Here is a 24,520-nt window from a genome sequence, read left to right as displayed (position 1 = left end):
ATGGATAAAGCAATTAAAATTCATAACTTCTGGGGGAAGATATTCAGGGTAAACAATTATTTCTCTATTATCAGCTTTCCCCTGCCCCTCAAATCAAACTGAGTTTTCTTTTTCACACTTAGTTACAAGTCTTAGTTACACTTCTAATAATATGGGAGTAAATTATGCATAAGTGAACATGGTGCTTCCATCTCTACCTTCAAAAAAACTGTAAACTGATTTTTAAATCAAATGTTAATTCTTTAAGAATTTTCAAAAGAGGATTCAAAAGACAAATACTATAACCAAACAACAGAAAAGTAATCAGACATACCTGATCTTTCTCAAGTGTAAGTATTTGATAGCCAGTTGTTCTACTACAGATTAGTTTTCCACTACTATCAAAAGAGGCTAAGCGTAATCTAGGATTTAAAAAAAACAACACAAGTAAAAAAATAAACATACGATTTTTTTAGGATTTTAGTTTTAAGTAATCTCTACACCCAGTGTAGGGCTCAAACCCACAACCTCGAGATCAAGAGTTGCATGCTCTACCAACTGAGCCAGCCAGGTGCCCTTAAACATGATTTTTAAAACCACAGATTAATTTTAACAAGCCCTCCCCCTCACTTTAATATTTACTTTTACCTTCCATATTCTTTTATATGATAAAAGATTTTTAAGTCTTTTCACATTCTAAACTGATCCTCTTTAGATTTATAAGCTTGTGCTATTATACATATCTAAGATAGAAAATAATTTATAAATGTCTTTTTTATTGTAGAATATACATAAAATTTACCATTTTAACCATTTTTAAGTGGAGAGTTCTCAGCATTAAATACATCCCCAGTGTTTTGCAATCATCACTGCCATCCATCTCCAGAACCTTTTCATCTTCCCACCTGAAACTTTGTACCCAGTAAACACGAATTCCCCATTTTCCCTTACCTCAGCCCCTAACAACCACCATTGTACTTGCTCTGTGAACCTGTCTATTCTAGGTACCATGAGTGGAATCATATAATATTTGTTCTTTTGTGACTGGTTTATTTCACTTAACACAAGGTCACCAAGGTTCATGTTGTAGCATGTTTAAGAATTTCCTTCCATTTCAAGGCTGAATAATATTCCATTGTAGGTATGGACAGTATCTACACAGGTATCTGTTGATTGTCACTTTGGTTGCTTCCAACTTTTAGCCATTGTGAATAACGCTGCTATGAAGATGAATGTACCAGGTTCATGATGAATGTATGAAGATGATCTGTCCCAGTCCCTGCTTTTGGGTAAATACCCAGAAGAGAAATTGCTGGATCACATGGTAATTCTGTTTAATTTTTTGAGGAAATGTCATTGCATTTTCCATAAAGCATACACCATTTTACATTTCCACTAACAAGGCACAAAGGTTCAATTTCTTCACATCCTCATCAACACTTGTTTTGCTTTGTTTTTGGTAACAGCCATCCTAATGGGTCTGGAAGTATCTAATTGTGGGTTTGATTTGTATTTCTCTGATTAGTGATCTTTCAAAGATGAAACAATGCGCATTGGCCATCTGTATATATTCTTTGGAGAAATGTTTGTGTAAGTCCTGTCCATGTTTGAATGGGGTTGTTTATTTTTTTGTTGTGGAGTTTCAGGAGTTCTCTAGATATTCTGAATATTAACTCCTTATCAGACACATGGTTAACAAATATTTTCTCCCATTTCATGGGTTGCCTTTTTACTCTGGCGACAGTGTCTTCTGATATACAAGAGCTTTTAATTTTGATGAAGTCCAATTTATTTTTTTCTTTTGTGGCCTGTGCTTCAGTGTCATGTTGAAGAAATCAATGCCAAATTCAATGTCAACAAGCTTTCCCCCTATGTTTTCTTCCAAGAGTTTTAGTTTATCTCTTATGTTTAGGTCTTTGATCCATTTTGAGTTAAGGTAAGCATAAATATATGACTTTAAAAAATCTGTTCATTAAGCTATTTTTGAATTTGTCAGCATCTTCTCCAGAAAGACAGCCAGCTCAACTAGCAAAGTTGGATATTTGAAATCCCATAGGGTGAAGGACAATACCAGACATGTTTTCCTGGAAAAATACCGTGCTGAATTTCCAGTTTGGACCTTTTATTTGCAAGAACAGCAGCAAGGTAACAGCTTTAAGTCTAGTTATCAATCCCATATCATTCATATTCCAGCCTACTCTTTCTGACATACTAGATCCAGACTTTTTGATTTTGATTATTACTAACACCTCACAGGAATGGAGCTTTATTATTTCCTTGCACATTCATATATATTGTATTACCAAAACTCTACTATTGTTGGTGTAAATTGTCAGGTTTTATTTCATTTTTTCCCCCCTAGAGGAGTGTGGCAGGGAAATTTCATCCTACCGAAATGCTATGCTCCTTCGAGGTTGTAAACTGACAGATCCACTACACGGCTGATTCAGTGTATTACGTTTGAAAATGATGTATCGATTGGTGTAGGTTACAAGCAGGTCAAAGCCGAAGTTAAAACCTGTCCACCGCCAGCAGTACTAAGAAATATAAAAGAGAAAGATTTACTTCAGTTCATCATACTAGCAAGTCACAAATTAGAAGTTCAAAATGTCTTTTCTTTCTCTGCCTCATTCCAAATATTTCTCTCATGGGTCCCTTTCCCTTAAAGCTTACCACACAGAATGTATCTGTGAAGATATATAAAGGCTTATCACACAGGCATAGGATATTTCAAAGACAGAAAAGCAGGCTCTATGGTCATCATTCTTTAAGGGACTTTCCTAATATCACCTCTTCATGATCTGTTTCGTTCTCTCTCCACACTGTAATTCTATCATAAGAAATATAGCTTTTTGGGGTGCTTGGGTGGCTCAGTTGGTTAAGTGTTTGACTTTCGATTTCAGCTCAGGTCATAATCTCATGGTTCATGAGTTCGAGCCCCACATCAGGCTCTGTGCTGACAGTGCGGAGCCTGCTTGGGATTCTCTCTCTCTCTCTCTCTCTCTCTGCCCCTACCCTGCTTGCTATCTCTCTCAAAAATAAATAAAAAATTAAAAAAATAACGAAATATGACTTTTCACTGCAACTCTAAGTAGGAATAGCTTAGGGGGCTGGGAGGTTAATGGAGGTAATAAGAACCCATTAAAATCTACCTTTAAAAACACCCTAAATTTCTTAAATATCTAACCAACAGAGTCACGACTGAGTTATTTATTTTTTTAAGTTTATTTAGGAATTTCTGCACCCAACGTGGGGCTTGAACTCATGACCCAGAGATCAAGAGTTGCATGCTCTTCCGACTGAGCCAGCCAGGCACCCCACAACTGAGTTATTTTAAATACCATCATGAGGTTCACAAGTTTGTTTGTTTAATCTATCACCTAATAGTTAATGAGAGACTATGAAGTGATGTGGTATGGTATAGCAAAGGAAAGTTAGGGCTTCAAGTATTTGGTTGACACTCTGAATTACAACATTAATTCAACAGTTCACAGATATTTACTGAGCACATATCCTGTGCCAAGTACTGCTCTAGGCTGAATAGCAGTAAGATTCTGTCCTGGAAAATGTGTATTTTAATATGTGTATATGTTTGTGTGGAAGGAATTGATGGAATGGAATGGAAGAGAACAAAACAGAATAGACTGTCAGGAGAGAGTGACACAGAGAAGGGGAGCCTGTAGCTGGGGAGCCTACTGGTTCAGATAGGTGGTCAGAGAAAGTCTAAGGTGATACTAGGTGAGCAAGGCCCTGAGTCAACTAAGGAGCAGACCAGTAACTATCTGGGGAAAGAGTGACTTAGGCAAAGAGAACCGCAAGTACAAAGCTCTGGAGATAAAAACATGCTTGACATATCTGAAGAACAGCAAAAAGGGCTTTGTGACTAGGGCAATCACTTAGGTAGACAGAAGATGGGGATGAGTTCAGAGAGTCAGCTGGGGGCCAGAAAACGTAGGGCTTAGTAGTCCACAGTAAGGACCTGGATTTCTTCTCAGTGCAGTAAGAGGCTCATGGAAAGTTTTGGGGAAGGACGTAACACCATCTAACTTACATTTACAAAAGATGACTTTGGCTGTTGTAAGGATAACAGAACGTAGAAGGGCAAGAGTAAAAACAGGGAGAGCAGTTGTGAGGCTACTACAATAGTTCAGGCAAGAGATAATAGTGGCTTGGACTTGGGTGGTAGTGGTAGACATGCTTACAATGTATTTCAAAAGTAGAGTCTGGAGGAACTTTTTATGAACACCAGGTGTGGTATTTAAGAGAGAAGAATCCAGGGGCGCCTGGGTGGCGCAGTCGGTTAAGCGTCCGACTTCAGCCAGGTCACGATCTCGCGGTCCGTGAGTTCGAGCCCCGCGTCGGGCTCTGGGCTGATGGCTCAGAGCCTGGAGCCTGTTTCCAATTCTGTGTCTCCCTCTCTCTCTGCCCCTCCCCCGTTCATGCTCTGTCTCTCTCTGTCCCAAAAATAAATAAACGTTGAAAAAAAAAAAATTAAAAAAAAAAAAAAAAAAAAAAAGAAGAATCCAAAGTTTGGAGCTTGCTTATTCAATGGATTAACAGAGGGGCTGTTTGTGGGTTAGAGAATTACTTGGGAAGGAGAAAGTTTGGGGGTGAAAATCAAAGAGTTCAGCTTGGGACTATTATACTCAAGATGCTATTAGGATTCTGAGAAAGTTGTCAAGTGGGTAGCTGCTATATGAAGTCATCAGTGTAAAGTCATAGGAAGTAGATGAGATCACTGCAGAGTGAGCACAGACAGAGAAGAAGTCCAAGTACCCAGCCTCAAGTCATGCCAACATCTGTTGAGAAAGAGAAGGATGCAGGCGAAGGCTTGAAAGACTTAGAAGGAGCAACCAATGAATTGGGAAGAAAACCAGCAGAACACACTGTCCTGAAAGTCAAATAAGAGAAAAACCCCAAGAGTGAGTGCAGATATGTCATCTTGCCCAGAGCTTTTGGAAAAAGCTTTTAAAACTTCTTATTTGGCAATGTGGAAATAACTGACAACAAACAGCATGGCAGTTTCACTGGAATTTACTGGGATAAATGAATTGGAGTGAATTCAAGAGAGCATCAAAAAACAGGAAGTATAGACAAATATGGGCCACATTTTTAAATGAGTTTTTTGCTTAAAAGAGATGCAGAGATATGGAGCGCTGGGGTGGGGTGGGGGGAAAGAATGTGGGGTCAGGGTGTGGTCCCAGATGGGTGGTGGTAGAGTATGTTATATGCTAAGTGAGAATGATGCAGTAGAAGAGAAAAACTGAAAGGTTCTGAATAGGTGAAAAGGGATGGAGTTTGTAATGAGGGGAGGGGATGGATGGTTCATCCATTCTGATAGGAGGAAAAGCACAGCACACAGGTACAGCTGCAGGTAGACTGGCAGAACTGTTTGGTAGGTGGATGGATAGGTTCTCTTCCTATTGCTATTATTTTCTGAGTGATGAAAGAAACAAGGTCATCAGATTAAGAATAAGGCAGGTAGCACTGCCCCTTCTGAGAAGGTCTAAGAGGTACTCTAAGAATGGCAGGATAAATTCACTAGGGAAATGAAGATCACCATGCAACACTAAAGACCTGTTTCAAGTTTACAGTTACAACCGTTCAAGTGAAACCTGTGGGGTACGCTGTTTTTCTTTAATCATATTTATCTGTCTGGAAGCAAGAAAGTTAGGATTTAACAAGAATTGGGGTTTAGCCAGCTAAGTTTGACAGAGTAAAAAGGGAAGTTAAGACTATTAGCCAGGGACCAATTTTAAGATGGAACATAAAATGAAGTAAAGAAAGTAGGGATGGGGTGAGAGGATAATGGGAAAAAAGGAGTAAGAACAATGTGTTGTACATCCCTGTGGAGTTCAACAATTGCTGGGAGTCCAGGTACTAGAGAGTGTTAGAAAGATAAAAGGAGGTGGAGTCTAAAAATGGTGTACTTGAAAAGGTGATTTTGAAGGGGGTGTATTATTTAGTAATGCAAAAACTGAGGATATGCTTCCAGGAAATGGGTGCCAGAGGTAGGGTAGAGCATAAGATCACAGTGGGGAAGATGGTCAAAAATCACCAAGACTAACAACAAGAACAGGGATAAACGCAGATAGCCCAGTGCATGATGGCTATAGTAAGTAGTCAGTAGTGTGGTAGAAAGCGCATGCTTCAAAGGAGCTGTGGTTCAATTAGGCATGAGGGAGGCACAAGGTCTGGAAGAGGCAACAAGGAAGACTAAGGAATAAAGAAGACACCTACCTATTCCCCTTTCATATGCTGTTCACACATCACAATTATGAATGCAAACATAAAATAACTAACTTCTAAAAACAAAAAAGTTAAAATGAGGGAAAATCTGGGAGAAAAATAACTGAATGGTTACCTAAATTAGGCTGAATGATTTTTTTAAACATGTTTTTAATGTTTATTTTTTGAGAGAGAGAGAGAGAGCAGATGAGAGAGCAGAGAGAGAGGGAGACACAGAAACCGAAGCAGGCTCCAGGCTCTGAGCTGTCAGCACAGAGCCCAATGCGGGGCTCGAACTCATGGACTGTGAGATCATGACCTGAGCTGCAGTCGGACATTTAACCGACTGAGCCACCCAGGTGCCCCAGGCTGAATGATTTCTTAAGATGACAATTATAATTAGAGTGGGATTTTTAAAAAATGTAGTTCATGTCCTATTAAAATCAATTTAATGAGTCACAGTTAGCTTTTTAAAAAGTTAAATACAAAATAGGATCTTTGGACACAGCAGCAGTAGATACTGTTTCATAATACTTTTGTTTCATTTATATACACTTACATATGGTAATGAAAAATATGAAAAAAATGAAAAAAAATGAAAAAATGAAAAAAAAAATGAAAAAGTCTAAATGTGGGTAGCAATCAAAGGATTTGAGTGTCTTTTTTTGTTTTTATTTTTGTTTAATACAATTTATTGTCAAGTTGCCTAACATACAGTGTATACAGTGTGCTCTTGGTTTTGGGGGTAGATTCCCATGATTGATTCATCGCTTACATACAACACCCAGTGCTCATTGAATGTCATTGATTTAGGGTACTTATACAAAGAATGGACTTTTAAGATTACATAAAAGCTTCCATATAATTTCTTATTTATCGTAATTCCTAGGGATTCTCTAGGCCTCTTAGCTGGACACAGAAAGCTCAACATTCTCATGCAGGGCTGAATAATCAATTACTACTGAGCACCTAACTCCTTGCCTAGGAGATCATGGTATAGAAACTGTACCAAAAAGCTCTGAGGTATGGCAGATGTCATGATTGTTACTGAAAGTGTATTTTGCACTAATAGCACAATTTTCATGAAAATATTAAGAGTCTTAGCCCATGCTTACCTCACCATCTTTGGCAAGCTTTCTACCACACCTCATGCTATTTCCCTCTAGTTCTTCTTTATTGATTTCTTGAGGCCTAGAAATACACATAAGATGTGAAATCTCACAAAAATAGGCAATAGTTTAAATAAAGAATAAGATTAAAAGAAGAGAAAAACTTGCTAACAGATATAAAAAATACCTTTTTGTGGTATAAAATTAGAATATACTGATTAAATTTAGTCCATTGCCTTTGCTAAATAAAAAAAAAAAAAAAAAATTAGACTTTAATGTTTCATTTATTGCCCTGACTTCTAGAATACTTTTATTAGGGCTCAGCTAAACCAGAGAAGGGGTGGGGGGGGGGGGGAATCTATAAGAAATTGTGCTCATCAAGAAAATAAAACACTTAAAAGTCTAACTATTAAGCAAAATAAGTTAAAATCTATTATTTAAGATGTGACTTGGTATTAACTACCACTGGACATTACTGCTTCACATCCAAGCCATCTTTTATGCAGTATAACCATGCAAATTCAGTATTTAATATTAACAGCTGTAGAATTTTATCAATTGATCTTTACTTGGTTCCCTACTTTAAAAACCTTAAGCAACTAAGAGAAACTTGGTATTTCAAGTTATGATAAGAAAAGGCCATTATTATTAGCTTGGAGTTCCAAATGATAAAAGTAATACAATATATTCATCATAGGCAACATTTATTAAGTGCTTAGAAACTTCATCAAATTAAAATACTGAAACAAATACATAAAAAATAAATGTAAAAAAAAAACTAATAAAACACATCCTCAACACCCAAGAGTTCAGTCTAGTAGAGAACTAAAGGCATAAGTAATAATTACAATAATGCGGAGAGAGTTGTGATGTTAGGAGCATGAAGAAAGCACAGATTTACTGTCTGGGATTAGAGGGGAGATCTTCACAGAGAAGAGAGTTTGTTGGCATAGAGATCACAAGTGGATTCTATGCAGGGGAAGGGCATCCCAGGTAGAAGGAATAGTAGGTAAAAAGAATGTGGAGCATAAAAGAATACCAAATGTATGAACCAGAGCCTAAGATGAGCATGAGAGGAAATGAAGTAAAAGATATTTGGGTTATTTTTATATTTTATGAGGAAAAATTTCAAACAAAAGATAAATAAAATAGTATAATGAGCCACATTTTCTCACCATCTAGCTTCAGTACTCGTTTCAATTTTACTCCAAGCCCACTATTCCCCACATCCCTCCTGACTGATCATTTTGAGGCTCATCCTCCAGACATCACATCCTTTAATCTGTAAATAGTTCAGAATGTATTTTTTTTTCAAATGTTTATTTTTGACAGAGAGAGAGAGAGAGAGAGAGAGAGAGAGAGAGAGAGAGAGAGAACGAACAAACGCACCGGGGAAGGGCAGAAAGAGAGGGAGACATAGAATCCTAAGCAGGCTCCAAGCTCAGCTGTCAGCACACAGCCCTATGTAAGGCCTGAACCCACAAACTGTAAGATCATGACCTGAGCTGAAGCTGTGGGCTTAACCCACTGAGCTACCGAGGCACCCCTCAGAATGTATTTCTTAAAGATGGGGACTTTTAAGATACGTTAACATAATATATATCACACACAAAGAATAACAATTGTCCCTGTCATCAAATCTCTGGACATATTTAAGCAGGGAAGTGACACAATTGTATTTCTGTTTCAGAAAGATAACCTGTTGGAAATGTGGAGAATGGAAGAGGAGAACCCTGGAGATAGACTTTATTAGATTAGAACCTAACATCCAGAAAATACACTGTCTTCCTCATGTTAGTAGCCCTGCAGCAGTGAGCAGATGCTCTGTATCTGTGAAACAGAGCAAATCATTGGGTTACTACAATCATACATACACTTCTGAGGGGAGGAAACCCACTTTTTTCAGCTCAGTCTCTTAGGTCAGACTCTATGTTGAACTCAGTAAAGATACAGATGAGGAAAATCTTGAAAAATAAGAACACTCAACATTTCAAAACTGGATACAAAAGAAGTAGGATGATTTTGAAAATATTTCATACATTATAAAATGCTTTGAATCTGAATTCCATTAAATAGTTAACTTCCTTTTTTTGTTATTTCTATTTCAACAATCTGACTTTATTTGTGCAGGGTAAGTATGCTGTGACTATATATGGAGAAAGATGGAATATAAATTATAAATAAAATAGAAACTAAGAGTCCTGGATAACAACCTCATAATCATTACCATGAGTTTGTGTAACACTTTCATATACTCACTGTTTGAATATAAACATAACTAGGTCATATATTTTAGAAAGTTTTTTGGTGTATAAAAATTAGCTAAAACAGGGGCACCTGGGTGGCTCAGTTGGTTGAGCGTCAGACTCTTGATTTTGGGTCAGGTCATGATCTCATGGTTTGTGGGTTCGAGCCCTGCACAGGGCTCTGCACTGACAGTGACGGGCCTGCTTGGGATTCTCTCTCTCTCCCTCTCTCTGCCCTTCCCCTGCTCTAGTTATCGCTCTCAAAAATAAATAAATAAATAAACATTAAAAAAAAATGTTTTAAAAGAAGTCAGGAGCAAAAAAGTTCAAACTTTTTTTTTTTAACGTTTATTTATTTTTGGGAAAGAGAGAGAGAGAAAGCACGAGTGGGAGAGGGCCAGAAAGCAGACAGAGGATCTGAAGCAGGCTCCGTGCAATGAGCACACAGCAGTGGAGCTTGAATGACTTGAGCCAAAATTCAGAGTTGGTGGCTTAACCAACTGAGCCACTCAGCCACCCCAAAAGGCCAAACTTAAGGCCTCTTCCATATACACTCATGGATGGATTGTCTCCTCACACAGCCTACACCAGAGAGCAAGTATAAAGATCAAATAATAAATGTGGAAGTACTTCTATGAACTGCAAAGCACATTCAAAGAACAGATAATCTGCTTCCCTTAAAATGAAGAAAACAGAAATATTTTGTGTGTCATATGCTTTTGGGGTTACAGTAACAGAGGCCTTGTAACTTGATTATGCTAATTCATTTCAGACTCAAAGGTCTTCAAAAACACCTATTAGTTAAAAATTAAGGGGCGCCTGGGTGGCGCAGTCGGTTAAGCGTCTGACTTCAGCCAGGTCACGATCTCGCGGTCCGTGAGTTCGAGCCCCGCGTCGGGCTCTGGGCTGATGGCTCAGAGCCTGGAGCCTGTTTCTGATTCTGTGTCTCCCTCTCTCTCTGCCCCTCCCCCCGTTCATGCTCTGTCTCTCTCTGTCCCAAAAATAAAATAAAAACGTTAAAAAAAAAAAAAAAATTTAAAAATTAATCAGAATTTCCCACTACCACAAAATAAGGAAACTAGCTTTACCTATTATATAAGTATGAAAATCATGCTTTGTGAAAGCATTATTCTAAGCAATATTTAAGTATGTTGAAAGAAAATCATAACACTAGGTGAAACAAAGTATATGAATTATTCAATTTTTACAAATATAGCAAATGACTATTCAAACATTCCATCAATTGATCAGAAAGATATTAATAATATGGATGTTATAGAAATGTAAGAATAAAAGTTGATTAATAATCTTTTCTCTACTTTAGCACCTCTTGATTTTTCAATACCATAAATGCATTTAAAAATTCATAGCAGAAGTTGTTTTTTTTTTTTTTTTTAATGAACAATGATATCATCTAATATACTTACCCCACCTCACTGTCTTGTTCTGCCCGAAGCATAGCAAGCCACTGCTGTTTGTACACAGAAGATAGCCATTCTAAGATACAAAAATAAACAAAGATAAAAGAAGAATGGTAAATGTGGAAGAACATAAAGCATTTAAAAATTTTAAGAAGTTGATAAAATTATTACCACTTCTAAAGTCAAGTTTAAAATAGAAAGCAATAAAGCTGGTAGTTTATATTCTACAAATATGCTATAACAATATGGCTTAATGATTTTTAGAGTGGTAAATGTTATTTTGCTTTGCTTTAAGATGGACTTTGCTTAGATTACATGCACTTAAATTAGAATTTAAATCTTTAGTAGATTTAAAGTAGATAAAAGAAAGTAGATTCTTGCATTTAATAGTTTCTTTTTCATAGCTCATATTAATTTTTATGAGAAACATATCTAAAGTAGTATTTTGTTTTTATATAACTTTTAATAGAAGAAAGCTGAATATTAAATTGTATCTTTATTAAGTTACCTAAAAATAATTGCTAATTAATGGGAGATAAACCATCTCTGAATTATCAGATCAATCATGCATAGTCAAAAGTAATTTTGGCATATCAGATTTAGGTAACTCATTAAAAAGACATTTTAAGTTATTATAAATGGAATAAAAGTTATATTTTTCCTTTAACGAGCATACAATTTTTTTCCATAAGTCTTGGTAAACTGAAATTTTATTTTAAAAAATTTACTAAAGGGGCGCCTGGGTGACTCAGTCAGTTAAGCCCCTGACTCCTGATGGCAGCTCAGGTCATATCACAGCTCGTGGGTTTAAGCTCCGCATCAGGCTCCATGCTGAATGTGGAGCCTGCTTGGGATTCTCTCTTTCTCTGCCTCTCTCAAAAGAAATAAATAAACAACAACAAAAAAAAACTTAAAAAAATTTGTTAAAAATATAGGTAGAATTGGCTTAGTACCATATTTGGTTTTCTATTCTTATTTAATCCCAACCAAATGAACGGTTTTTCTACTTTTTTAAGTTAAATGATTTCTCAATCTCTACATGAAGGAAGAAGGCAAACCCTAGCGTGATTAAAATCTGGATTTTCACTTCCTAAATCTCTACTCAAAAAAGGTATCCAGACGATTTGCACTGAATTATTGGTATCTCTCTTTAAACCTCTCTAGAAAACACACTTTGAATGTTTCTCTCAAAATATCCTTGCTATTATGCAGAAAACTGCTAAATATCTAGGCCACAGATCATTTGTCTTCAGTAGGTAAAGACTAGAAGTAAAGTTTATGTGAGTCAGTATACACATATACATACTCTGTATCTTGCTGGAATGCATTCTGATTTTTAAATTCTTTTCTAATGTATTTTATAAAAAAAAAGAAGAGTTGATCCTTTCTCATTAAAATAGATTTCTCAACTCACTAATGGTTATGCCTATAGTTTAAAATGCATTGATCTAGAGAAACAATGTTTTTCATGATCCATTTATAAAATTGGAATGAAAGGGTTATACATATATATTCTCAAACATCATGTAAGATATAGCCCATGAAAATGTCTTAAAATTTAACTTTAGGGGTGGCTGCTCAGTCGGTTAAGCATCCAACTTCGGCTCAGGTCATGATCTCATGGTTCATGAGTTCAAGCCTCACGTTGGGCTCTGTGCTGACAGCTCAGAGCCTGGAGCCTGCTTCAGATTCTGTCTCCCCCCCTCTCTCTGCCCCTCCCCCTGGCCCGCACTGTGTGTGTGTGTGTGTGTGTGTGTGTGTGTGTGTGTGTGTCTCAAAAATAAACATTACAAAATTTTTTTAATTTAATTTTAAAATTTAAGATTCTCACAACCTTTGAATAATCTCCTTTAGAACTAAAAGCACTTCAACAAGTTAAAAAAAATGGGTACGTAGTTTTGTCTCCCTTTTCTTGCCTTAATCTAAATGAGTAAAAAGCTGAACCGGAAATCTTTCTAGTCACTGGTAGTTCATCCAGCAGCCCAAAAGGAAGTCCACAGAACACGGTTCAAATGCAATGTTGAGAAAAAAGAACCCTGCTAAAGTGAGTTTGAGAAATATGGGATGAAAGTAAATAAAACAGGTTCATCATTATATTCTTATTTTTTTTAAGTTTATTTATTTTGAGAGAGAGAGATGAGAGAGAGAGAGAGAGAGAGAGAGAGAGAGAGACAGACAGACACACAGCAGGAGTGGGGAAAGGGGCAGAGAAAGAGGAAGAGAGAGAGAATCCCAAGCAGGCTCTGCCCTGCCAGCATGGAGCCCAATGAGGGGCTAGAACTCAGGAACCGTGAGACCATGACCTGAACCAAAATCGAGAGTTGGACACTTAACCTACTGAACCACCCAGGCACCCTGATAATTTCTATTTATTATTCTTTTCAATGACGTAGAGTACGATTACAATCAGAAAGATGTCACTTAAAATCATAATTCCATCATGTTCTCTTACCTGAAGGTACTAGAGAATCTTGTTCAATAATTCTTGCAGAGGCCAAATCACTGATAATATACTGTAACCTTAAATGCCTGAATACTGACACAAATGGTTTTCCCTGCTCAGTATCCAGGAAGGCCATACCTTCAAAATCTACAAAATACAATTTAAATAGGCATTCTTTTCAAATCTATTTATTTTATCCTTAAATGTTTTTAATACACACACACACACATCTATTAGAAAATAAGTAAGCTAGTTTTCAAAGATTATATAAACTTGAGGTGTATGGAGAAAAACATAGGGAGATTTAGGAAGTAGCTCCAGGAAATTAACTCTGGTCCCAAGTGACCCTTGGACTGAGATTTCAGTTGTGCACCTTATTTCTGGGGTTTGGAGCTTACAGTGCAGCAAGGTGGGAAAGGAGGCTGGAGAATAGTAGTTTGGGTTATGGTATCTCTCCAGAATCCCCTCTCCTAGGGACTGAGCACTCCACTGGAACTCCAGAGCTCAAATGCCAACCTGAAGGGTCTTCATAAGATACACAGGACATGGATTTGTCTCTTGGGATTCATCTAATTTATACTTTAGCTACATGAGATGAACACCATTAGTTAACACATTCACCCTCTTCAAACTAGAAAATAATATACAAAGACACTGCAGCCACTGATTTGCAACACACGGGTAGTGTTTATTATTAAAGGAATTCACATTTATGAAGTACATGAATTTTTTCTTTTAGGGAGAATTTAAGGATATTTCTAGAAAAACAGTTACTCTCAGTTGCATTCCAATGTGCTTTCATGAGTGCAAAGGAAAGGTCTAGAGTTACTATCATCAAACAGGAACTTGTACATAAGCTCTAGCCTGTTTTCTACTAAACAAGGTATATGCATGGGAGCATACTCAGTCCTGCTGCTATTTAGGATAGGAGAAAAAAGTTGAGAATTGCTACTGTAAACTAATCACAAGACATGTTGGTGATAAAATGGGAAAAACAATAGTTTGAGGGATCAAACTATGGTGGTAGTTCAAGGAGTAATAATTCAGTTAATATTTGGCAAAGCATTTTTCTTATCGAGCTTTAATTCTCTCAGTGTAAATTAGGGGCTGAATTTCAAGATAACTGCTTAAAGTCCTCTCCAGACCTAAAATTCTCTAGGTCTACAAATAAGTTAGGACATGATTTTAATAAATTTCAATTTAAAAAGGCCCCTAAAACAAGTTCTAAATAAAGTTTTCAGGCATACCTTTTCTCCTCTTAGAAAACCAGACATCTGTTTCAGTCAAAAGCTGTTTTAAAGATCCATTCCATGAAGGCACAAGTTGAAGGAACATCCACTAGGTTGAAAAAGTAAATTTAAGAAAAAAATTACAAGATTTCACCAGGTTATGATTTTTTATTCAAACTGCTTCCACCTTAAAAAATAATATCTAAAAAGTTTAATTTCCAGTACATGCAATTGACAGAAGTAGAACTATCATATGACACACTTACAAGCTTTAAATTCATCATGGCATTAATCATGGTCCAATGATTAATGATTGAACTAAAAGTGTGTGAGAAGGAATAAACTAATTCCTGAAAAGTATTTAAGGCATCAAACAGTACACTCATACAATCAAAAGGTTTAATATACATATTACATTAGTAATTTTACACTAATTTATTCTACTAATTAACTAAATTTTGCTAAATATTGTATAAGATTATAAAAATAAATTAAACAAGGGAAAAAAGAGTTTCTTATTGTCTCATTATTGTCTTCTTACTCTTGAGACAGTATGCAGAGTAGTTAGGAGCATGGACTTTTAAATCCTGGACCTGCCAATCAACAGCTGGGCCAATTACCCAATTTCTCTGGGTCTTAATTTCTTCATTTGTAAAATGAGCATGAAACTTCAGAGGGCACTGAAAGAATTTGTTACACAAAACAAGTGTAACATGTTTTGAATAGTGCCTGGCACATAGTAAGCACTTATCATTACTGGCATAAAAGCAATTACAACAGGAAACAATGAATCCTACCAGTGGCTCAGAGATAGATATGGGCTGTCTACTCTTTCTTTAATGATTGTGTAACTTAGTTACTACACTTCCTTGAAAAAACAAAACAAAACAAAACAGTAACAGAATCTTATTCCTACCGCAAAACCAAACAATTGCCATGATACAACTTAGACAGTGTTTCATTCCCAGATTTCAAAGCTGTGTTAAATGCAGACTTTGCTGCTGGGGACAAAGGGTTAAAGGCAAAATTATTAAGTGGGAAAAGCAGTAAGAGTAGGACTCACAAGACTTGGGTTCTGCCTCAAGTCTGCCACTTAAAAGCTATAAGAATTCTAAGTCTTATCATCTATAGAACAAGAATGATAGCCAATTTGTCTCTTCAGAGTTGTGAAAATAAAACTACATTAAAAATGTTAAAACTTTTCAAAAGCATGAAGTGAAACATATACCTGAAGTGCAAATAAGGTCTTCAAGGAATGTCGACATTTTTTTCCTTTAAGTTTATTTATTTATTTTGAGAGAGAGAGAGAGACAGCGTGAAGCAGGAGAGGGGCAGGGAGCGAGAGTGAGAGAGGATTCCAAGCAGGCCCCGCACTGTCCACACAGAGCCTGATGCAGGGCTGGAACCCATGAACCATGAGATCATGACCTGAGCAGAAATCAAGAGTCGGATGCTTAACCGACTGAGCTACCCAGGTGTCCCAGAATGTTAACATTTTCTAGAAAAAGTGTGAAAATTTCCTCATAAAGTCATTAATTCAACTAAAGCTCAACTTTGAAAACATTTCTGAAAACCATATAAAATATTTAACATTTGTATGTAAATAATAATAACATGTTTGTTGTTGAAAAGAATCTGGGGAAAAAAAAACGACCACATTCCTAGGATAGAAAAGTATGTGAAACCAAATAAAGGAACAGGATGGGAGCTCTCATGGCCCACCGCTTGTTCTCAAGTGCAGACCCCAACAGGAAGAGAGGTATCTTGCATTCCCAACCAGAAGAGGCCTACTTTACTAGTCTAGCAAGAGAAAGAATTTTTCCCAGTTTAGCTATAAGATCAGCCAACAAGAAAATACCACAACTCAGACAACAAGGAACTCACTTTCCTCCAACCAACTTTCATTCAAAGCAGCCCCTCCCGACTTCCTCCTTTTCTCTACAAAGTAATGTTCCTCTCTTTTGAGATCTGGACTTGCTTATGGTTTGCCATAGCTTACATGTCCCAAATTGCAATTCCTCTGCTATTCACAAATAAATCCATTTTGTTGGTAAAATAACTGGCTCTACTTTTAAAGTTGACAAGTATAAAGAATGCAATTAAAATCACTCAGGATAGCAAATCTCTAAACAAAGACTTTTTAATATTTTGGCCTATTTCCTTTTACTTTTCTTACTTTTACACTATTCCTTTATCAATGGACACTAGCTGCTTCCAGCTTTTCACTATTATAAGTAATGCTAAGGTGATACCCTTACATACATATTATGCCAATACCTTTTTAAGAGCTGTGTAAACATCCATCTCCACTTGCATCACAAATAAGTTAGATGAACCAATGAGCTGTTTCATGACATTTATACTAGAAAAGATAAAATAGTAGTGAGTTTTCCTCATGCACAGGCTAAACCACCCTGGTAGAAATAAAAAATTTAAGTCTTTCTTATGAAAAACAAATGTGGAATTTAAAATTACCTCAGTCTTTTTGCTCAAGACAAAGAATCTTAGAAATAACCTATCTGAACACTTTTAATTCAGATAGTATACTATGAAAGGTCTTTCCTTGAATTCATAGGAAAACAAAGAACACTGATCTGCTAGTAATCAAAGTTAAAACAAGGACTCAATAAGATAACTTTTATCTATTTATAAATATTTATTTTGATAAAGAGTGAGCATGAGCAGGGGAGGGGCAAGAGAGAGAGAGGGAGAGAGAATCCCAAACAGGTTCCACTGTCAGCGCAGAGCCCACTCAGGGCTCGATCTTACAAACTGTGAGATGATGGCCTGAACTGAAATCAAGAGTCAGATGCTTAACCGACTGAGCCACCCAGGTGGCCCTCAAGAAGGTAACTTTTAGTATGCTCTGATAAAGTGGCAGTGTTCCTCTTTTGCCTTTCCTACTCATTCATTGGTTAAAAAAAAAAAAATGTCAAATTTCAGTGAATCATCTATATCTTCAAAATAACCTTTAACATTGAGGCTTAAGAGAACTGCTTAATCATAAATTATGTTTTTATTACTATTAAAGACAGTAAGATCAAGAAGTATATATTACTTTAAACTTAGATTGAGTGGAAATGATATCACCAGTAGTTTTTTTCCCCCTTCCTTTAAGCCATAAAAAGCCAGAAGAACATCTAGGATTTTAAGAAGACCATTATAATTTACCTTCTTTTTGAAAAAGCTCAATGAGAAATTATAAAAGAGAAAAATGATTTCTAATGATTTCCAAACCAAATATAATGTAGAACTTCATTTATACCTTGATAGCACTAGGAAATGATTTTTTTTTTTCTGTGTAGAATAACGCTTCTCAAACTTTTCTGCCAAAGGACCTCTTAAAGGCAGAGGAAAGGAATGGATCCAAGAATCCAGGAGATGGTCTAGCCATAAAAATAACATTTCTACTACTTCTTGTATTTCATCTTTAAGGTTCAAAGAAACTTGAATTCTCTATATTCCAGAATTCTCTATATTCCATACTGTATTTAAACATAAAAATGTTTATCTTTTTCCCCACCCACGCCTGACAAAAAATAAATAAATAAATAATTTGTAAAATTGACATCACAGGAATGATCCCTTTAAGGGCAGAGACCATGACATAATCACCTCTGCATCCTTCACAGCCCCTGACAGAGTACTGTTATATACAGTGGACATTCAGGAAGTGTTTATGGAAGGAAGGAAGGAAGGAAGGAAGGAAGGAAGGAAGGAAGGAAGGACAAGCAAAGGTAATTCAAAAGGCCAACCTGATTATGAATTTAATTTCATTAGGCTTTGCAAAAAGTTTAAAACAACTTCCTCAAACTTACTTTTACAATGAATGGTAAAGATAATTTTTAAAATAAAACTTGTACATTCTCTAAGAGCCCAGCAAAAATGGAGTAACACTTGAGATTTCTTCTATGGTTTTATAGTAGCAGTGAATTTTTCTATAGAAATTAGCTCAAATACTAGACATAATATACGTTATTTATGACAAAGAAATTTTGAAGCATTTCTTTAGTTCATAGATACAGTCAAGACACCTTTCATTAAATTGTTGACTTTTTCATAAGGAATATGTTTTTGTATGAAACAAACACTTTAACAAATAAATATTACTTTAGGATAATTAATTGCAAAGTTATTTAAAATTAAAATACCTGGGGTGCCTGGGTGGCGCAGTCGGTTAAGCGTCCGACTTCAGCCAGGTCACGATCTCACGGTCCGTGAGTTCGAGCCCCGCATCAGGCTCTGGGCTGATGGCTCAAAGCCTGGAGCCTGTTTCCGATTCTGTGTCTCCCTCTCTCTCTGCCCCTCCCCTGTTCATGCTCTGTCTCTCTCTGTCCCCCAAAAAATAAATAAACGTTGAAAAAAAAATTTTTTTTTAAATTAAAATACCTGAGTTCCTTAAAAAGTTCAACATTCTGGTGAGTCATCAAATTGTTCAGGAGCCATTCAAGGCACCTGAAATTAAGAACATGGAATTATTTAGCACATGATACATAAATAGGCATTTATGACTTACTTAGTAGGACTTACAGTTAAAATAAAAACAGAATATTAGTCTTGCTAGAACATGCTCAAAGTTTTAAATTTAACAACTGAAAATTTAGTATTATTTTTGTCAGCAGTTATTAAGGAAATATTTCTTTTATATTAATAAGAGCATTTCTAATTAAGAAAACCTCATTTCAAGTTCGTGTTAAATCATTTAGGAAGGGGCTTACAAACTTCTATTACCTTCTTTATAATTTGAAAACAGGTCCTGCAATTCTCAAGAGTTAAAAACATTGCCAGTAACTGTACTGATACAATGTCTATGATGCCTACTACTTAAAATTAATAGAAAATTCCCTGTAAAGAATGGCCATAGTTTTTATAAGCCACATATAAACATGTATAACCCACTCATGGTCACTTACAAGGACAACACTTTCAAGGAATTTACTAATTCATCCAAATGTAAAAAGGGACTTTTTAGAACAAAATTCTAGTCCCCGATCTTTTTTTCCCCCCTTTCTTTCTTATAGCTATACATTCTCTTAACAAACCAAAGCAGCCAAATTCCAAAAAGTGGGATGGGAGGAAAAATAAAAAAGGTAACTCACTTTTTCTTTACAGAATCTAATCCATAGGTCCCTGCTGATGTGTAATAGCCACATACAGTTTTCACATTAATTGTTTCCTTCATTGTCTCACCACACTGCTGTATTAAACCATCCTGTAAATATAAATAAGCACTGGAAAGGCCCATCTCACATGGGAAAAATTAGTTCTGAATATGTGCTTTTACATATTAAAAAGTAAAAAAAAAAAAAAAAAAGGAAGAAAGAAGGAAAGAAAGAAAACTCATTAAGTGCAGCAAGCCTAAATTTTTAAGTCCAGTAAAAATACTGAAAAAAAAAAAAAAAATCCAGCAAGTATTCAACTGAATACTTGGAATTAAAAATGGAAGGGGGCGAGGGGTAAAAGCAGTAAGGTAGTAATGTAGAGATGAATATTGCTTTTCTCTTTCTTTTCTATTCTTCCACACTCTGGGACCTTTGCAAATTTAAGCGGCATTCTGTCTGTTTTGCCTGTTCTTTTTAAATTAAGATCTCTTAACATACTCAGTTGACTATGTGATGGAGCTAGGCAAGTAAACAGTATGAATCATCATAAAGTGTTTATTAAAGTATAAAACACTCATCAATTTCTAAGAGATGCACCTAAAACACATTATTTTAAACTTACACTGCAATATTAATCTAAAATGTTTATATGTAAGATTTCAAATGAACTTTATTCAATATATGGGAAGAATGTCACTTTTTACTTAAATTTCTGAAATATATTCATCATGCAAGTATATTATTAAATTAGTTAGTTAAGTCATAAAGGTAATGCAGAAAATGGGATTTAGGACAAAACCAAAAGGACTAAAGTTAGAAAACAAAGTGTACTTGTTGGAAGTAAGTATTGAAAGGATCACAACATTTAAAAAACCAAATGATCTCAGCCAAGTATACTGAGCAAGCAATTAACTAATACTCCAAATAAATCAGTATACAAATGTCACATAAAAAGAAACTTTATTAACATTTTTTAAAGATCAAAATAAAACACTGACTCCATTAGGATTTTAAACTTACCTGGAAGTCACTGGAGACTACCCATCTCCTGCCCCCTCTACCTTCCTCTTAACATCTTATCTGTCCAGTGGATTATCCCTGCTTAATCTTTCTGTGATCCAGTTTCTCCTCTCCATTCTTACTGCTACTGCCCTACTTCAGACTCTGATTTGGGACTACTGCAGTAAGCTTTTGTCTCTAATGTACTCCTCTTTCCTTCAATACATCCTTTACATTATTTCCAAAGTATTCTTTCTAAAACATAACTGTCTTTCTTCTGATTAAAATCTTTCAAAAGTACCTACATTTGAATCTAAACTTCTTAAAAGGTACAGAGGGATTTTCATAATCTGGACTCTGCCTCCTTCTCTCCAACCCTTTTTCTTTTCTGTGCTAGCGTCATGTTCCACTCAGATTCTCTAGGCCTCCATGTCACACATCTCCAGGTCTTAATTTGCTCTCTATAAAAAGCTTCCTTCCTTCTTCTTTCTTTGCAACATAAATACATTTCCAGTTTTCAAGACTCAACTTCCTTCTTTGCACCACCAGGTTGAACTGACCACTCCCTCCTTTGTTCATCTGCTAAATCCTACGGGATGTTTATTATCATACTCATGATACACTGGACAGTTCTTACTTTATCTCTGGGTCTGTGTATCAACCCTCCCTTCCCCCATTCCACACACACATTATATTATGAGTTCCTTGAAGCAGACTATATCTTCATTTACCTTTGGATCTCTATGCAAGTTTAACATGTTGCTCAATATACTTCTGTTGAATGAACAAATCTGTCAATCTACCAACAGATTATATATATTCATGTGGTTTACCACAACTATTTCATAATTAAGAAAAAGTTGACAAAGTAAGCACTCAATGTTTTTCAAACCCATGAACTAAATGAATTAGTAATCAAAGCAATCTGCTTATTAACAGTCAAGATAAACCATTAATGAACTGAAATCTGTAAATGGACCTAGACAAATAAATTCTTACCACACTATAGTAATTCTACAGTATCTACATCCAAATACCTTGCATTCATGTGACACAGACATGATGATCCCCTCAGCTATAATAAATTGCTTTTAAATTTTATTTTACTGAGGGCTGATGGGGGGTGGGAGGGAGGGGAAGGTGGGTAATGGGTATTGAAGAGGGCATCTTTTGGGATGAGCACTGGGTGTTGTATGGAAACCAATTTGACAATAAATTTCATATATTTAAAAAAATAAAAAATGAAAAAAAAATGAAAAAAATAAATTTTATTTTATTAGTATTTTTTTGGTTAAGCTTTTTAAATGACTTATCACAAATGACATGTTTATATACTTCATTTTTATTTTAAAAGCTGTAAAGAGCTAAGCTTTTTCTTGTTTTTGGAATAGATACTTTGAACCAAAGGTCCAACTGTGATCCTTTCTTTGAATAAGGTACATACTCACCAACTGCAACATACAAGCTGCTGCTAAAATGGCAATAACTCGACTGGGCTTGATTAAGACATCATCTCGATACAGTGACCCAAATGCAACCTGCAGTGCTGAAAGCAAAAGCACAGGCATGGAATGAAATACAATGTTATCTATAAATTATTACAAAAATAACAATGACCATCTTCCCACTCTTCAGATGTATGCCTAAATTCAGGCATGCATCTGAATTTAGGATGTACATAACAGGAGAAGGGAAGTACACTAATTAAAATGTTAGTAATGGTTACTGATTAATGGAGCTAGTTTAATAACAATGTTATAAATTTCCATTTATTCTAGCTAAATAAAAGAGCTGGATTCTTCTACATCTAATCTTGATATTAGTTGGTGGTCAGAGTTAAGACACTCTTGGAAAAAGTTTTATAAAGATACCTCTGAGTAGACTAATCAGTAAGTACACAGACCCCATGATATCTTAACCCTGGTGCTTCCAGTGCTTCACTGCTGGGGAGTGGGGAATAGCTCTTGGCTCCTATCCACGCCACATGCTCCCCCAGTCACCCCAGCTCTCTAGGCCTGCCCTTCCTTCTCTCCACTGCCACACTTGTGTTTTTAAATATTCTTAACTTTTCTCTTTGCCTATGTGGTGAGTACTGGTTATTTCCACTTGGGTTATCAAAGAGGGAAACAGAAAATGAGCACTGGAACAGAAATTAGGAGTACAGGCTGACTGATGAATGTAAGCCCCTTAAATCCTCTGGGCCTCAGCTTCTTCATCTAAGAACTCATAGCTCTAAAACAACATTGATTACGTGATTCATACCCTATTGTTCCCAGAGAAAGTCTTCATACATGGGGAATAATGAATAAACACGATTTACCCGCTTTTCTTTTTCTTTCTTTTTTTTTTTTTTTTAATTTTTTTTTTTTTTTTCAACGTTTATTTATTTTTGGGACAGAGAGAGACAGAGCATGAACGAGGGAGGGGCAGAGAGAGAGGGAGACACAGAATCGGAAACAGGCTCCAGGCTCTGAGCCATCAGCCCAGAGCCCGACGCGGGGCTCGAACTCACGGACCGCGAGATCGTGACCTGGCTGAAGTCGGACGCTTAACTGACTGCGCCACCCAGGCGCCCCTCTTTTTCTTTTTTTAAACCATTACATTTAACTATGTAATTTTAAAAAACAGTCACACTCTTCCTTCCTTCACCCTACATCCTCAATACCCCAGGCGGATATATTTACAACAGTAAATAAACAGACCGATAAGGCCCATATGACTAAGTAGATTAAGGATAGGTAGAGCAAAATTGATAAGGGGCCCCTGGGTGGCTCTGTCAGTTAAACGTCCAACTTCAGCTCAGGTCATGATCTCATGGGTTGTGGGTTCAAGCCCCACATTGAGCTCTGTGCTGACAGCTCAGAGCTCAGAGCCTGGAGCCTGCTTCAGATTCTGTGTCTCCCTGTCTCTCTGCCCCTCCCCTGCCTGTGCTCTGTCTCTCTCTCAAAAATAAATAAACGTTAAAAAAAAAAAAAAAAAGAACAGAATTGATAGAACTATGGAGCAAATCAGTACAAAGCTGTCATGCTGGGGTGTTAAATGGAGCTTTTATCTAGCCTGCAAAGTTAGAAGAAAATATTTATTTTCTACCAAAAGAATAAAAAGGATATGTTATAATTTTTGCATAGTAGTAATTATAGTGGTGGTTACCTTCTATATCAATATTCTGGTCAGGAATCTCCAGTTCAATTATGTTCATGCTGGATTCTTTCCAAGAACCACTGAACATACTAGAAAAGTAGCCAGACTTAAACAAAACAAAACAAAACAAAATGATTATCCAGTACTTTCTGGGTCTTCTGAATTATTTTCCCATTTCTAATTCCAAACAACTGTTCTATCAAAATGAACCCACATTATTTTGGGAGAAAAAGAATTGCTAAATATGTCTACAGGAAAAATGAAATTAAGATAAGGACACTTTTAAGTATGTCAAAATACTTTCAGTTTAGTATTAGTTTAATGAAAACAAAACCAAATTCTCATATTACTATCTGAATTCCTATATTACTATTTGAGCCTCCCATTAGCTTTTTACTTAGTTAAAACAATTTCTGAGTCTATTACAGGCATGTTTTCCTTCTCAATGGCATTCTAAGTTCAAGCTTAGAAAATATATATTTAAGTCTCTCATGAACATATGACAACACACAAGGTGAATACACAATCATGTACTGGGGAAGACAGAAGGCTAAGAACCTTCATACTATTGAATCCTTACTGTATTACGGGCTGTAAAGGGTCCAAGCCAGTCCGAAGTCAGC

General features: G+C 36.1%; 1 protein-coding gene across 1 annotated transcript in view; it reads right to left on the bottom strand.

The window, feature by feature from the left end:
* The window catches only part of GMCL1 (germ cell-less 1, spermatogenesis associated), a 37,900-nt gene that overhangs the window by 4,853 nt on the left and 8,527 nt on the right, over positions 1 to 24,520 (bottom strand). The window contains exons 3-13 of the mRNA XM_045446351.1: positions 23,907 to 24,003; positions 22,205 to 22,302; positions 19,755 to 19,867; positions 19,045 to 19,110; positions 16,933 to 17,017; positions 14,674 to 14,764; positions 13,436 to 13,573; positions 10,990 to 11,059; positions 7,323 to 7,398; positions 2,371 to 2,516; positions 314 to 401 (exon numbers count right to left, since the gene is read on the bottom strand). Coding sequence (XP_045302307.1) covers positions 314 to 401; positions 2,371 to 2,516; positions 7,323 to 7,398; positions 10,990 to 11,059; positions 13,436 to 13,573; positions 14,674 to 14,764; positions 16,933 to 17,017; positions 19,045 to 19,110; positions 19,755 to 19,867; positions 22,205 to 22,302; positions 23,907 to 24,003 — 1,068 coding nt within the window. The remainder of the gene's footprint in view (positions 1 to 313; positions 402 to 2,370; positions 2,517 to 7,322; positions 7,399 to 10,989; positions 11,060 to 13,435; positions 13,574 to 14,673; positions 14,765 to 16,932; positions 17,018 to 19,044; positions 19,111 to 19,754; positions 19,868 to 22,204; positions 22,303 to 23,906; positions 24,004 to 24,520) is intronic.

The sequence above is a fragment of the Leopardus geoffroyi genome, chromosome A3 (assembly GCF_018350155.1).
Source record: "Leopardus geoffroyi isolate Oge1 chromosome A3, O.geoffroyi_Oge1_pat1.0, whole genome shotgun sequence".
NCBI classification, from domain to species: domain Eukaryota; kingdom Metazoa; phylum Chordata; class Mammalia; order Carnivora; family Felidae; genus Leopardus; species Leopardus geoffroyi.
This window is presented reverse-complemented; position numbering and strand designations above follow the sequence as displayed.